Here is a 14,389-nt window from a genome sequence, read left to right as displayed (position 1 = left end):
TATGACGATTTTGATATTATAATTGAATTATTAATTGGGTGAGGTTTAATTAGTAATGAGTAGGTAGTGGGTTAGTTTATAAATTATATTAATAAATTAAAATTATAACCAATAGTTGAACGTCAAGTATTATACAAATATTTAAAGAGTTTAATTTTAAAATAATTAAAAAAATGGTCAATTTTGAACCCAAAGGTGGATGACAAGGGTATTTTGGACCCAACAGGTGGGTGAAAAGGGCATTTTAGAGCCAATAGGTGGATGAAGGGTAATTTTGTACCATTTTCAATACTTCAAGGGTGTTTTAGGCCCTGTTCCAAAATTCTAATGTCGGTTGGGGTCAATGGTCTAGGCCAATTCTTGATCGCCTTTGTTTTCCTTGGATCAACCTTAACTCTCTCACTATAGATGATATGACGAAGAAACGCTACCGACCTCAACCAAAACTTACATTTGTTATACTTGGCATATAGTTTGTTTTCCTTAAGCCCTGCAACACCACTCTCAAATGGTCCATGTATTCACCCTCATTTTTCGAATATACCATGATGTCATCAATAAAGATAGTGACAAATGAATCTGGGTAACTTTGAAACACCCTATTCATGTCCATAAATGTCGTTGAGTCATTAGTGAGGCCAAAAAACATAACTAGAAACCCATAGTGACCGTATCTAGTTTGAAATGCCCTTTTTGGTATTATCCTCACCTCTCACCTTAAGTTGGTGATACCCCGATCTCAAGTCAATCTTAGAAAAGTATATTTCCCCTTGGAGTTGATCAAACAAGTCGTCAATTCGAGGGAGAGGATACTTGTTCTTAATAGTGACTTTAATGAGTTGGCGATAATAAATGCACATTCTAAGTGACCCATCCTTTTTCATCACAAACAAAACCAAAGCACCCTATGGAGAACTACTAGGTCTAATAAAGCCTTTGTCTAGCAATTCCTTGACTTAAGCCTTCAAATCTTTCAATTTGGCCTGAGCCATCCGATAAGGAGGAATTGAGATGGGGTTGGTATCCGGTGGCAATTTAATCCCAAAATCAATTTCCCGTTCGGGAGGGATTTTAAGAAGATCATTAGTAAAGACCTCCGAAAATTCCCTTACTACAGGGACTAACTCAATGGGAGGATTTTTTTAGTCTAAATCTTTTACTCTTACAATATGGTGTAAACACCCTTTTGAGATCATCTTACAAGCCTTTAGACAAGAAATGATATGACCTCTAGGAATAGAATTACCCCCCTTCCACTCTAAGACGGGTTCAGTTGGAAAATTAAACTCGATAGTCCTTGTTCTACCGGGGTAGTAACCATGAAAGTTTCATTTAGAATATCGGGCAAAATATCAAACTTATTAGGTATCAAGGGAGTAACAAAATATAATATAGCACTCGGATCAAGTAAAGCATAAACATCAACAGAGAAAACTTGTATCATACCAGTCACCACATTGGGAGAACTCTCTTGTTCACCCCTTGAGCGAAGTGCATAAAAGCAATTCTTCCTTGGAGAATCAACATTAGAACCAATTGCTTGAGCTTGCGTACTCTTGACTTGCCCCTTCACATTAGGGCAATCTTTAATCTTGTGTCCACTCTTTCCACATCCAAATAAATTGTCCATCCCAACAAGGTACTCAGCATAATTTTTTTTACCACACTTCCCACAAGTTTGTGAACTAGTACCTCTTCCCTTTTGAGACTTAGGGTTAGACACCCAATCATCACGAGCCTTAGGAGATATGGAAGGAACTTGATTGGACAAAATTTTCTTGAATCTAGGATTGTCTTGAATTTCCAACCTCCTCATTAAAGCACCACCATCATAAGACTTGACCCTCTTGGCCTCTCTATTCTTTCTCCTTAACCTAGTTTCTTCCACTTGTTGAGCATTAACCATAATACGAGAGATATTCGTATTATCATGAAGCATAGCCAAATGACATTCTTCTACAAAGTCTTCAGACACTCCCGTAAGAAAACAACTCATCTCATCCCTTGGGTTTGACACCAAGGATGAAGCATACTTGGACAATTTAGTAAATTTCAACGAGCAGTAAAGTACACTCATATCTTCTTGACAAAGGTTGATGAATTCATTCACCTTAGCGTCCCTCAACTCTCTAGGAAAGAACCTATCAAGGAAATCCCTCTTGAAGATCTCCCCATTCACCGGACCACATCTTAGTGCCTCATTATCTCTTCATTGTGCATACCAAGTTTGGGCCACATCTTTGAGTTGATAGGCCACCAACTGGCCTTCTCAATTGAGGTCACACCCATAGCATAGAGAATCTTATAGACCTCATCGAGAAAATCTTGAAGGTCCTCATCCGACCTTGACCCCAAAAATATAGGTGGATTAATTTTAGTAAAGTCTCTCAAACAAGAGACCGTAGTATTAGCATGTTGAGGCACTCGAGGTCCAACCTCCCTATTTCCTTGGGCCGTCATAGCTTCGACTTCTGAAGTGAAGGCGTTAACTTGAGAGTTCATGGCTTGGGTAAAATTTAGAAAAGCTGCCCTTATCTCTCCATCGGTCATTGGTGGAGGAACAACCAGAATTTGATCACCCTTAGCAACTTCTTCAACTGGAGGCACTTGGTTGTCTTGTGGAAGCACTTGTTTATCATGATCCCCCACATTATCCATCTCTTCCTCTATCCTTCTAGAAACTACTCTTCAAGTATTCATACATATAACTACGATACAAGGTTTATGTGAAATAACATACTAAGACTCTAGAGGCACGACATTGGCTTTCAAGAAGATGAGAGTTTCCTAAGCATCACATTGGCTCTCATTCATAAGTGTGGCGAGATTCACAATTATGAATGAGAATCTACATAGATGTGGTTTAATGAGACATCAATTTTTAGGATATTTAACTTCATGCTCTAATACATAGTTTGTCACATCCAGGGAGCACCACACAAATGTAACTGGCGTCATCATCCTCAAAGAGGACTAATACTAGCCTCTTAGAATTCATCATTACATTCGTAGGTTAAAAAGTTTGGAAAGTTAAAACTTTTCATCAACATCTTCTTAATGAGGTTTACTTAGACCTCTCGCTTACGTATAATATATTTATAGCGAGTTTACTTAGGCTCCTCATATAAGAAGATTGTATAATCTTATACTATTATGCCACTTATACATATACAATATAGTCTTAATTGGGATGTCTCATATTAAACCATATAAAAGTAATAGAACAATATGAGCATAGCCCCTACACAAACGTATAAATGCCACTTAGGGCTTACAAACATATCTTGAAACAACAAGAGTGAAATGATTGTCTTTAGACTATAACAACTTAACATAAGTAGAGTGAGAGAAAGGCTTCATACTCAAAACTTCATCACATACCCACACTTGGAGAACTAATCCAAGCCTTCCTTGCAAAGTGGTCACGAAACCTTCAAAGACCGGAACCTAAAATATTTGGGAAAAGGGAGAAATAGGAGTTAGCACATCACATGTACTAAGTATGAAAAAATATGCTATAAAGGGACATTTGATAAAATCATGTTAAGTTACTTTGAAAAGCCTTATGCACAAACCAAAAATACATATAAGAAAATAATAATACATTCCTTATAGTACAAGCACATTCAACACAATACCAACCTAGTCAAGTTAAGCCAAGTCAACATGTATATAGCATAATAGATTTCATAGCCAATATAACTCTAACATCAGGTCGTAACCACAAAGCATGCTCATGAATCCATAACATTACAACATAAATACAACCCATATCCATAACCCTTCACAAAGTCTACTACTGCAATGATAAAGTGAAGCCCCATAACCTCACTCAACCAAGTAAAATGACCATAGGTTCATAAATAATGTCCAACTTCACATACATATCATTATAAGTATTCATCCTCACATTTACAAATATAGACCATTGACACGAAGAATCAACATAAGAATAACATTTATCTCATAATAGCATAAAACATAAGAATCACTTCCTAGGATTCCCCTCAAGGCAAACTAGTGCAATATATAGGTAGAGTCCCATACGCCTACCTAGACTAAGTCAAACCCCTTAAGTCCTCCTAGTTAGAGTTCACTTTATTACCTCATTTTACTTTTGGGAACATCTTGCGTTATAGTTTCCAATCTCATGAGTACAATAGTGATCCTACCTTCCCTATGTGGGAAGGGACACTCCTCACTACTAGTTCACACGGTGCTAAACTAGAGTCCCTTTTGAAATGTCTTTATTTAACAATCATAACTTAGTTTAGGTCATAGGAGAGTATCTCCTTATATGGTCATAGTCATTATATCAATAGTAATTGCATGAGAACACCTTTTAATACAACCGTTCACATTTGAAATTAGCACATTAATATATACATAACATAATAAGGTATATAGGCACTTCATAACCAACCTTATGTCATTTAATCTTAAGCATAATATCACAATTTTATAATCAAGAAATCTCAATTTCATCATCATACTAAACCTACTTAATCAAATCACAAGATAACTTCAATTGAACTTCATCACAAGTACAAACAATCATAATTGAAGTAAAAGGTTTAAGATATCAAGACTTACCTAATCTCCTTCAAAAGCCATCACCTTCTTCTAACCATTAACCAACTAATTCAATCGAATAATAGGTGTAATAACATCACTTAATAGTAATTAACACAATAATGAAGTCAATTGCATCACTACCATTCAATTCAACACTAGTTCATAACCTAGGGTTAGAGACGGGTCAAATTCATTATATATCTACCTACTAGGTTAAATCATCAAGAAATAGCATAATTTAATCATAATATATCACAATCCAACCATAAGAAACCATAGATAATACAACTTAAAAAATCAAATTCATATTAACAAGAAACCCATATGAAATCATCTTTTTGAAAATCAATTTTGGAAGAACCCTTTGGGGAAAGGAATCTTAAAGGTGAAGAGTTCGCATACCTTGGTTTTTGTTGAAGATTGATGGAGGAAATCAACCTTATTTCTGCCCTAAAGACCTTGACCTAGCCCTTCAATGGAGTTCATCTTTGGGAGTGAAAAAGTAGAGAGAAGAAGAGCAATTGGGGTTTCGGAATTTGTGAGAGTTTGGTTTGTTTAATTACGCTTAGGTATTTATATAATCCCTTTAGATAACATAATTATACCTCCCTTAACCACTAATTAACTAACTAGACCACTAACTAATTAAATGAAATTATAAACTTAACAGTGAAAATCTAAGGCTTGACCTACGAGACACTGACTATGGGTCGTAGGAACAGTCGACGGTAACTTGGACAAACCGTCCTTCACAACCATCAGTTTGGTCAGAGAGTTTAAAAAATTTCATTTAGGAAAATGGTTAACTGACCATCGATGAAGGCAATTAACGCCCCGTCGATTAGACCACGCCTCATCGCCTGCAACCGTTGAAGTCCTCTTAAAGGACCATTAGAGTGGTCCTTAGGGATTCGTACCCGGATGTTTTGACACCAAACCAATTCTAATACATGATAGACAAATTTCCATCAAATTTCACAAATTTTTCTACTCTTAAAACCCCATGAAATAAGATAAAACACATTAGCACCTTTTGCATTAGTCTCTAGACGTCATGGACGTTCCTTGACATTTTGACAACCAAAATGAGTTAAGATCAAGAGAAGTTACACTTCTTGGGGCAACGATCCGGACGAAACGAGCAGAGATTTCCAACACCAAACTCAAAATATTGTGACAAAAACGTAGACCACAAAAGAGAACTCGAAAATCCCAATGATACCGAAACTATCTTCTCAAATCCTTATTTAATTTTTTTTATCTATGTTTGACGAATTTCAGTTTTTCTCCTACCTAGTTTTTCTCACAACTTTTCTCCAACCTTTTCTAACTCCAATTTTCCCAATCTTTTTTTTTTTGATCTCTCCAGTAGAGAATATGAGGGGGCTGTTTAGGACAAGAACTAGGTTTCAATTATGAGGAAATTGGGTGAGGAATGGACGAATTCGAAATATGAATTTTCTTAATTCCCTCAAGGAAAAGGTCAAAGAATTGTAAATCGTACCATTCTTAGCGGAATGAGAATGGTATCTGTTCAATTTTCAGCACAAGATGAAGGAGCAACTCGAATAAGACACCAGGATCCTTAAATATTCTAGTACGACATGAACATGCACGAGGAGGGAGGGAGAAGGACGAACATGCGAGGTGAGTGGGATGATGGGCTCGCTCGTGATTCTGGGCTGGAGTGGAATCGTTGGTTCGAATTGGATTTCTGGTTTTTTTCTCGTTCGAGTTTGCATGAAAAATTAGAAGAAGAAGAACGCGTACATCATTCTGGTTTCTGTATAGTACGGTATATTGCTGATGTATTTTGTTGGAATGTGTGTGGGTTGGGTATTATTGGGCTTGGCTGAATGTTATGAAGTTGGATATTTTTGATTGGAGAAGTAGGCTGCTAGAAAATTAAGAAGAGGGGCCAACACTGTCTCTAAATGGGTTAGATCTTGGAGTTTATTCGATAGCCAAATTTAGTTATATTGATAAATTAGATAAAACTTAAATAAGACAATTGATTTAATTAATTAATGAGCTTCTTTATCTTAACAAAATAAATAATTAACTTATATATAACTAATTAATTCAATAATATAAACTAACGAATAATTTAACTAATAAACAAAATATTCAAATAAACAAAAAAAATTGAGATAATTTCAAATATTTATAAAATATACTAATTACTTTACAAAAATTATATAGACGTACATATTATGTTAAAATTATAAAAAAGTGACAAAACTATTTAAAATAACTTGAAAACATTTTGAATTTTATAAACTTAATTATTTCAAATCGTTTGAAATTTAAGAAGCTCGATGATTAATATGCATTGTGGAGGTCCAAAATTGGGTGTTAACAAGGCTTAGTGATGGTACCTTCCCTAATATAGGTATGTGAACGAAGTTACTCTATGAGAACTAAGGCAACACACAGGGTGTATATGCTTAAGGGAGTAGCTCTAGTTTGAGTATGAGGCTAGAGTACAAAAAAACCTTCAAATATCCCTTGAACCATGTGCCTACATGGGATGTACCCTAGTTCTAGCATTGGCAAGTAGAACACCTTCTACGGTGTGGGGTCTTATAACACCGGATTCCATAGTAGTGTGTTCTATGTCGGTTAATGCCTATTCTCATCATGTGGGATGTGCATTTTAGTGTTGGAGAGGTTCTACAAAGTGTAGGTAATGAAATGGAACGTTATCTACACATAGCATGAGTAGGCCTTGAAGATGCTAGAGTGAGTTCCCTAGGACTTCCAAGACCATTATGTGAAGTCCCCTACTTATTTACTTGTCTCTTAAATGGCCTTAATGCATAATGCTTGCTTAGTAAAAGTATGTTGAATAGAAGGGTTCTTATCTAGGTAGCTATGAGGATAACACAGGTATGCTTGAAGAGGATAACTTACGTGTGCTTGAAGAGGGTGTATCGACTCTCTTCATGTCTAACTTAAGTGAGTCTTAGAGTAACCATAGGTATAGGGTGTAAATTTATGAAAAGGCTTACATGTTGAATATCTCTTATATGTTATTGTTGACTTGTACTATGTCTCTTAAACTCTTATGAATAAGGTTTCTATCAAAATAGCATGAAATCATATCTTTAAGTAAATATCCCTTTTTGAATAGTTTTCTTGCATGTTCACCATACTTAGTGCATTAATTGTGCTAATTCCATATGTTTCTCTATGTCTACAAGCGTAGGTGGTGGCAAGTGAGGATTCCTAGAAGTTGAAGTTTGGGAAGTAAATTTCTCTCAAGATTGGTATGTCTTCATATGATCGAGGGCATGGATCCTAATCCTAGTTTTCCTTTTCTAAATACCTCGTAATATACTATAAGTTTCTTTTCAAATTGATGAAAGGGTTGTTACCCTATGATATTGACTTGTGTAGAATATAGCTTATTATGAGACTTAGTTTCTTTTTTACGTTTTATAAAAGAGTTTCCTTATTGTCTATATTGGTGAGAAGTTTTAATTCCGCACTACTTTTCATATCTATGAGGTGAATGAATGCTAATAGGCTTGTACAAGACCTCCGAGAGGTCAAGTACGTCGTGTGATACCTAAGGGGTACTCTTGGGTCATTACATGGATCCACAATAGTTAGAAGTTCATCGTCATTATCGGGTCAAGTACGTTATTCCTCTTTGGTGTGGGATACAAACCATATTTCACGTTGCATGGTCTTATATGTCGGTTAAGTCTACTTCCCACAAACAAGTAAAGTCATGATAAACCAAGGTTACTTCAAAAATTATCCTAATTATGTTTGAAGATGTTATTCACTAGCATTGATCATGTTTTACGACTTATGCTTTCCAACTCTTAGTTTCATGTTGTAGCTTGATAATTGCATGCTCATAAAAAAGTCTATTTAAGCATGATTTAAATATTTATATGCATGTCTATCATACTTGGTTCATATATTTTTACTAACACATACTTTTGCCTACATTTCTCCAGATATAAGGTACGACAGCCATGGTTATTAATTTTGTGTCTAGAGGCTGACTTGAGAGATTTTAAGCTTTATTGAGTCCTCATGCTTTGAGGATGGAATTCCATTGTTTTCAGTTTTCTTCTTTACTTTTAGTTTTGGACATGATGTATGAGTTATGCCCAATTTCATTCTTTTGTATTAGATGTCTATAAGACAGTGTTTAGACTTCCATTTTGCTTTTATGAAACTTTAGACTTGAAATATTGTCTTTATTTCCTTTGTTCTATTTCTTATGTTATGAATGCTAAATGTTTTGTATGGAGGCCTCTCGGGATCATATAAACCAAGTTAAATCTAGGGTGTACCCCTGAGAGCGCCTCTCGGGATCCTATACACCATGTTAAATCTAGGTCGTACCGCTAGGTCATAACAGAATTAGGTGACCCATGACCTATCAAATCAAAGATCCATGATACCTTTCCAACGCCACCGATTTTGCCTAATTGCAAGCTCGAATTAAAAAAAATGTGCTCGAAATAATGAAGTCATGTCGAGCAGAGCATCTCCACGACCCACTTGGCTTGTCATGGTGCTCTAGACGGACCGCCTAGCCTCTCCTGAAGTCACTTCAACAGCATCTAAGTTAGTGTCGCATTGGTTTTTTCCCCTATGTGTTTGATACATAAACTATGTCGTTTGGTGCTTAATCTACTTCCTTTTAATTTATTTAAGCCTAGTAAAGTAGTAAGAAACTACCCAAAACATTAATTCTCCTAAAATCATCAGACCTAGAAACAAAAAAAGAGAAATAAATGATAGTTAAGCATACTTCTTCAAGATATCTGGGTAATCAAAATGAGTTCCTTTCACCCTTGTAGCTTAAAGCCAACCTTCTAAATTAATTTTTGTTGAATTTCTAAATAAGGTTACTACCCGAATTGGAGAGGCCTCAATTTTAAAGTATCCATTTATAGTTTCTCATTCAGTACCCGTAATTATTTGTGATATCTTAAGTGTTTTGAAAAGCCCATGCATGAAGAGTGAATTATACTATTTGATCAAATTGCATGTTTTCAAGTAGAAATTTTGCATGTTTAGATAACATGATCTCTAATATGATGAAATTCCATGCCTCATTCTGCAGGTTATGAATTAATAAAGGGAAGTGTATTTTTCATCGTGGTTATACTAAGCCCTCAAACTGATTATTTTATATTGCATGACACCAGACATGTTTTTATGTTTACAAACAGATTTGACATCTGGTATGTTACTAGTTTGATTAGTTTTGGCATTAGATGTGCCTCTCTCTCTCTCTCCCTCTCTCTCTCTCTCTCTCTCTCTATATATATATATATATATATATATATATGTTTTTGGAAGTAGTATTTCGCATAGAGTCGGATAGGGTAAAAGTAACATTAGTCCTATAACTATGTGCCCCATAGGTTTATAAGTATCCTTTGTTGGGTATAGATTTAGTGATCACGCCACAGTCATGCCTCTATACCCCCGCCCAACAAGGTATATTAGGTCCTCTCGATAGGGTGTATACATTGAATTGCATGTAACTTTCATGGTTTATGTCGGTTAGTGAACCTCCCACAGAAACAATTTTAGATTTTAAGTGTAATGACACTCTGCTTTCACATTTCAGAGTTTCTATTATTTACTATGATTGAAAAGGTTCTTTCATGGTATTTTTTATATCATAGATTTTACTGTCATTATATGTCTTCAGTTTTATTTATGCTTCAAGTATGTTTTACCATGACATGTGCATGATATCAATTCTAAGAATGCTTTCAAGTATAGATTATTTTACTTATGCACATATAACATACTCGTTACATTCTATAATACTGACCACACACTTCTTTATGTTGCATCCTATTATGAGGTAGATTTTGCAGTCCACTCTCAAGTCAATGACTAATTGATCGGCAGCGCATCTAACCAGTTTGCTGAGTCCTCGTCATTCGTTGGCTTGGAGTTCACCTTCATTTTAGTACATAGTTTGCTTATAAAGTATTTCAGTACTGAGTTTGCCTTTTCAGTATTTCAATATTAAGGGTTCGCTGGGAACTTGTCCCAGCACCTTACCGGTAGTAGAGGCATTCAGACATAGAGTTAGAATTCAGATTGCCATTTCTAGAACTTTATTTATATCTTGGATTAAATTGCTCATTTTTCCAGTTAACTTTCCATTCTTATATTTTGTTCTATTTTTATGTCATGTAAATGCCAAGAGGGTTATCTTGTTATCACTTGTGGTCTTGATTCCTTGTTACATTTAGGGGCAGCCTTAGGACGTGACATGATCAGTATTGTAACACCTCGGAAACCTAACTTAGAAAATGCAGAAAAAAAACATTAGAAATAGTGAACCACGACCGAGTTTACGGACCATTAAAAGTACCACGATCCGTCAACCAGCTTAGGATTTACATCCATCCTGTGACAGGTATACCACGAGACCCTTCATAGGTCGTGGACCACCTCATAGGCGGTACTGGTGCTCGTAGAAGCCATTCATAGTTCACAAGGCCTAGACGTTAAACCACGGGGCCATTCAGAGGACATGGTCCTTATAATAGGTTGTGGAAGGCCAACCCCAGAACAACTATAGACTGGACCAAGGAACACAACCAACTTGACAGTCCGTAGTCCCTTTGACGGTCCTTCAGAGAGACATTGGTCAGTTGCGTAAGACTTTTAAATAAAGGGTCGTTTGTCTTTTCATATGCGTTGGGCACATAAACTACATCATTTAACCCCTAGATTACGCAGTTTTGGTAAGTTTTTGAGCCTAGTAACTTAATTAGAATCTTCCCTAAGAGATTCATTCACCAAAAATTAGCAAACATGGAGCAAGAGAGGAGAAAGAGTCGACCAAACCCCTCTCCAAGAACACAATAGATTTTCATTAGTTTTAACCCTGAATCAAAAGATTTATCACTAGAATTCATCACAAGGCATGTGGGATTTCACTATTTGGTTTCTTTCACCCATTAGGTCCCTAGAATTCTAACATAATCGGGAGCACCCCCTAGACGTAACCAGTGTCTTAGCCCATATAAAGGACTTAGACTAGCCCTCAGAATATATCATGGCATATCATAGGTAGAAAAAGACAGAAAATTTAAAACTTTTACATAGTGAGGTATACTTAGACTTATCACTTATCATATATGGAGTTACTCCTCGCTTATCAAGTATACATAGTTTTCTCGTTTATGCAATATAACTAATTCATAATAAGTAGTCTAATAATTATCTCAAATATAAACCATATATTGTAGAAGCATGAGAATTTGGGCATAGCCCTTACACTAGTACAATATGCCACATATAGGCTTACAACAAAGTCTCCAAAAGATGAGGAAAGAAACAATTGTCTTAGATATATCCAATACTAAATTAACTTGATAAGTGGCACCATCCTCGGACTTGAGGACTCACCAACAACAAGTAAAAAGATCCAATTTTTCCTTGCAAATGGCCTAGAAGCTTTTTAATGGTCGGAACCTACAATGTTGGGGAAAAGGCATGTACTAAGTATGGCTTCTATGCATAAAATCATCAATGCATCAAAAAAAGGATAATTTAGTCATTATAGGAGAACTCAATCACGGTAAGTCCCAATTCCCTTTGAAATCTATCGCACAAGCTCATAAAATGTCTTCTAGGGTTTGAATAGTACGCTCTACTTGACCATCCGCTTGAGGATGAAAAGCAGTGTTAAGTTTCACTTGTTTACCCAACCCTTTTTGAAAGGACCTCCAAAAACGAGAAGTGAATTGAGCACCTCTATTTGATATGATGAACATCCATGTAAGCTCACTATCTCATTAATGTATATTCTTTCATAATTTTGCGCCGAATACGTAGACTTGACGGGTATAAAGTGAGCGGATTTTGTCAATCTATCCAATATAACCCAAATTGAGTCATGTTATCTTCGGGTCAGAGGCAACCTACTAACGAATTCCATATTAATTTCTTCCCAATTCCAAGTAGGAACATCCATTACTTGGGTAAGACCACTCAGTTTTAGTTGCTCGATTTTAACTTGTTGGCAATTTGGACACTTAGCCACAAACTCTGCTATGTCCCTTTTCAATCCATCCCACCAATATACTTCCCTAAGATTAAAATACATTTTGGTGGCACGTAAGGGAATAGAATATCGGGAAACATGAGCTTCTTCCAAAATCTGCCCCCTCAAATCAGCAACATCTGGCACACACAATCTACCTTGGTACCTTAGCTGACCATCCCCCCTGGGAGAATGACTCATTTATCCACTAAAAATTGATTCCTTCAACTCCATCAATAGCGGATCAAGATGTTATTTAGACTTCACCTCAACCACAAACGATGACTCATAGTTATGGTGGACCATAAAACCACCATTTGCATAATCTTCCAACTGGACACCCAAACGATTCAATCTATTAACATCTTTCACTAGGTATTTCTAACCTTCTTCCACATGAGACACGCTACCCATGGTCATACGACTTAAAGCATCTGCAACTAAATTGGTGTTGCTGAGGTGGTAGAGAATACTATTGTCGTAATCCTTCAATAGTTCAACCCATCTTCTTTGTCAAAGACTAAACTCCTTTAGAGTGAACACATATTGTAGACTTTTATGGATGGTATATACATCCACATGAACACCATATCGGTAATGCCTCCACATTTTCAAATCAAACATTATGACCACTAATTTGAGATCATGAGTTAGATAATTTTTCTCATGAACCTTTAGTTGTCTACAAGCATAGGTTACCACCTTACCATATTGCATAAGGACATAACCCAAACTTACCCAAGAAGCATCACAATACACCACAAACCCCTTAGTACTCTCCAGTAAAGTAAAAGCCAGAGCGCAGGTAAGCCTATCTTTCAAAACTTGGAACCTTCTTTCACAAGCCTCCAACCACTCAAACTTAACACTCTTTTGGGTCAAGGTAGTCAAACGAGAAGCAATGGATGAAAAATCATACACAAACCTCTTATAGTACCCAGATAAACCCAAGATATTTCTAATATCTGTTGGAGTCAAAGGTCTAAGCCAATTCTTAACCACTTCGGTTTTCTTCGTATTGACCTCTATACCCTCACTTGAGATAATATGACCAAGACACGCCATCAATCTCAACAAAAACTCACATATGTTGTACTTTGAAAGGAGTTGGTGTTCCTTGAGGACTTTCAATATGACCCTGAAATGATCCATATGCTCACCCTTATTCTTCGAATATACCAAGATATCATCAATGAGACAATCACAAAGGCATCAAGGTAATTCTGAAACACTCTATTAATAAGGTCCATGAAAGTCATCGGGGCATTAGTGAGACCAAAAGACATTACTAGAAACCCATAATGACCATACCAAGTTTGGAATGTAATTTTAGGTACAGCTTCACCTCTCACCCTAAGTTGATGATACCCCGACCTCAAATCAATTTTAGAAAAGTACATTGGGCCTTGGAGTTGATCAAAAAAGTCGTCAATCTGAGGTAGAGGATATTTTGTTTAATGGTGACCTTATTAAGTTGATGATAATAAATGCACATCCTAAAGAACCCATCCTTTTTCTTTACAAACAACACCAGAGCTCCCTATGGTAAACTACTAGGCTTTATGAAACTCTTATCTAATAAGTCTTTGAGTTAAAGATTTATCTCTCTCAACTAGGCCAGATCCATTCGTTAAGAAGGGATTGAAATAGTTTTTGTATCCGATAATAAGTCAATACCAAAGTCTAATTCTCGTTCAGGAGGAATTTTGGGCAAGTCATCAGAAAATACTGTAAGACCCCAAAGATGACCTAGGTTAACTAGAGCCT

At 36.1% G+C, this 14,389-nt stretch overlaps 1 protein-coding gene across 1 annotated transcript; it reads right to left on the bottom strand.

Annotated features, from left to right (window-relative positions):
- Positions 1–1,258: 1,258 nt before the first annotated feature.
- LOC138337900 (uncharacterized) lies at positions 1,259–2,077 on the bottom strand. The gene has a single exon (XM_069288337.1). It carries the CDS (start codon positions 2,075–2,077, stop codon positions 1,259–1,261), a length of 819 nt encoding a protein of 272 aa, XP_069144438.1.
- Positions 2,078–14,389: the final 12,312 nt, after the last annotated feature.

Source organism: Solanum lycopersicum, chromosome 8 (assembly GCF_036512215.1).
Source record: "Solanum lycopersicum chromosome 8, SLM_r2.1".
Lineage (NCBI taxonomy): Eukaryota > Viridiplantae > Streptophyta > Magnoliopsida > Solanales > Solanaceae > Solanum > Solanum lycopersicum.
This window is presented reverse-complemented; position numbering and strand designations above follow the sequence as displayed.

Excerpts from the sequence above, each read along its gene's own strand:
- LOC138337900 (XM_069288337.1), bottom strand. The coding sequence starts at position 2,077 with ATGAGTGTACTTTACTGCTCGTTGAAATTTACTAAATTGTCCAAGTAT.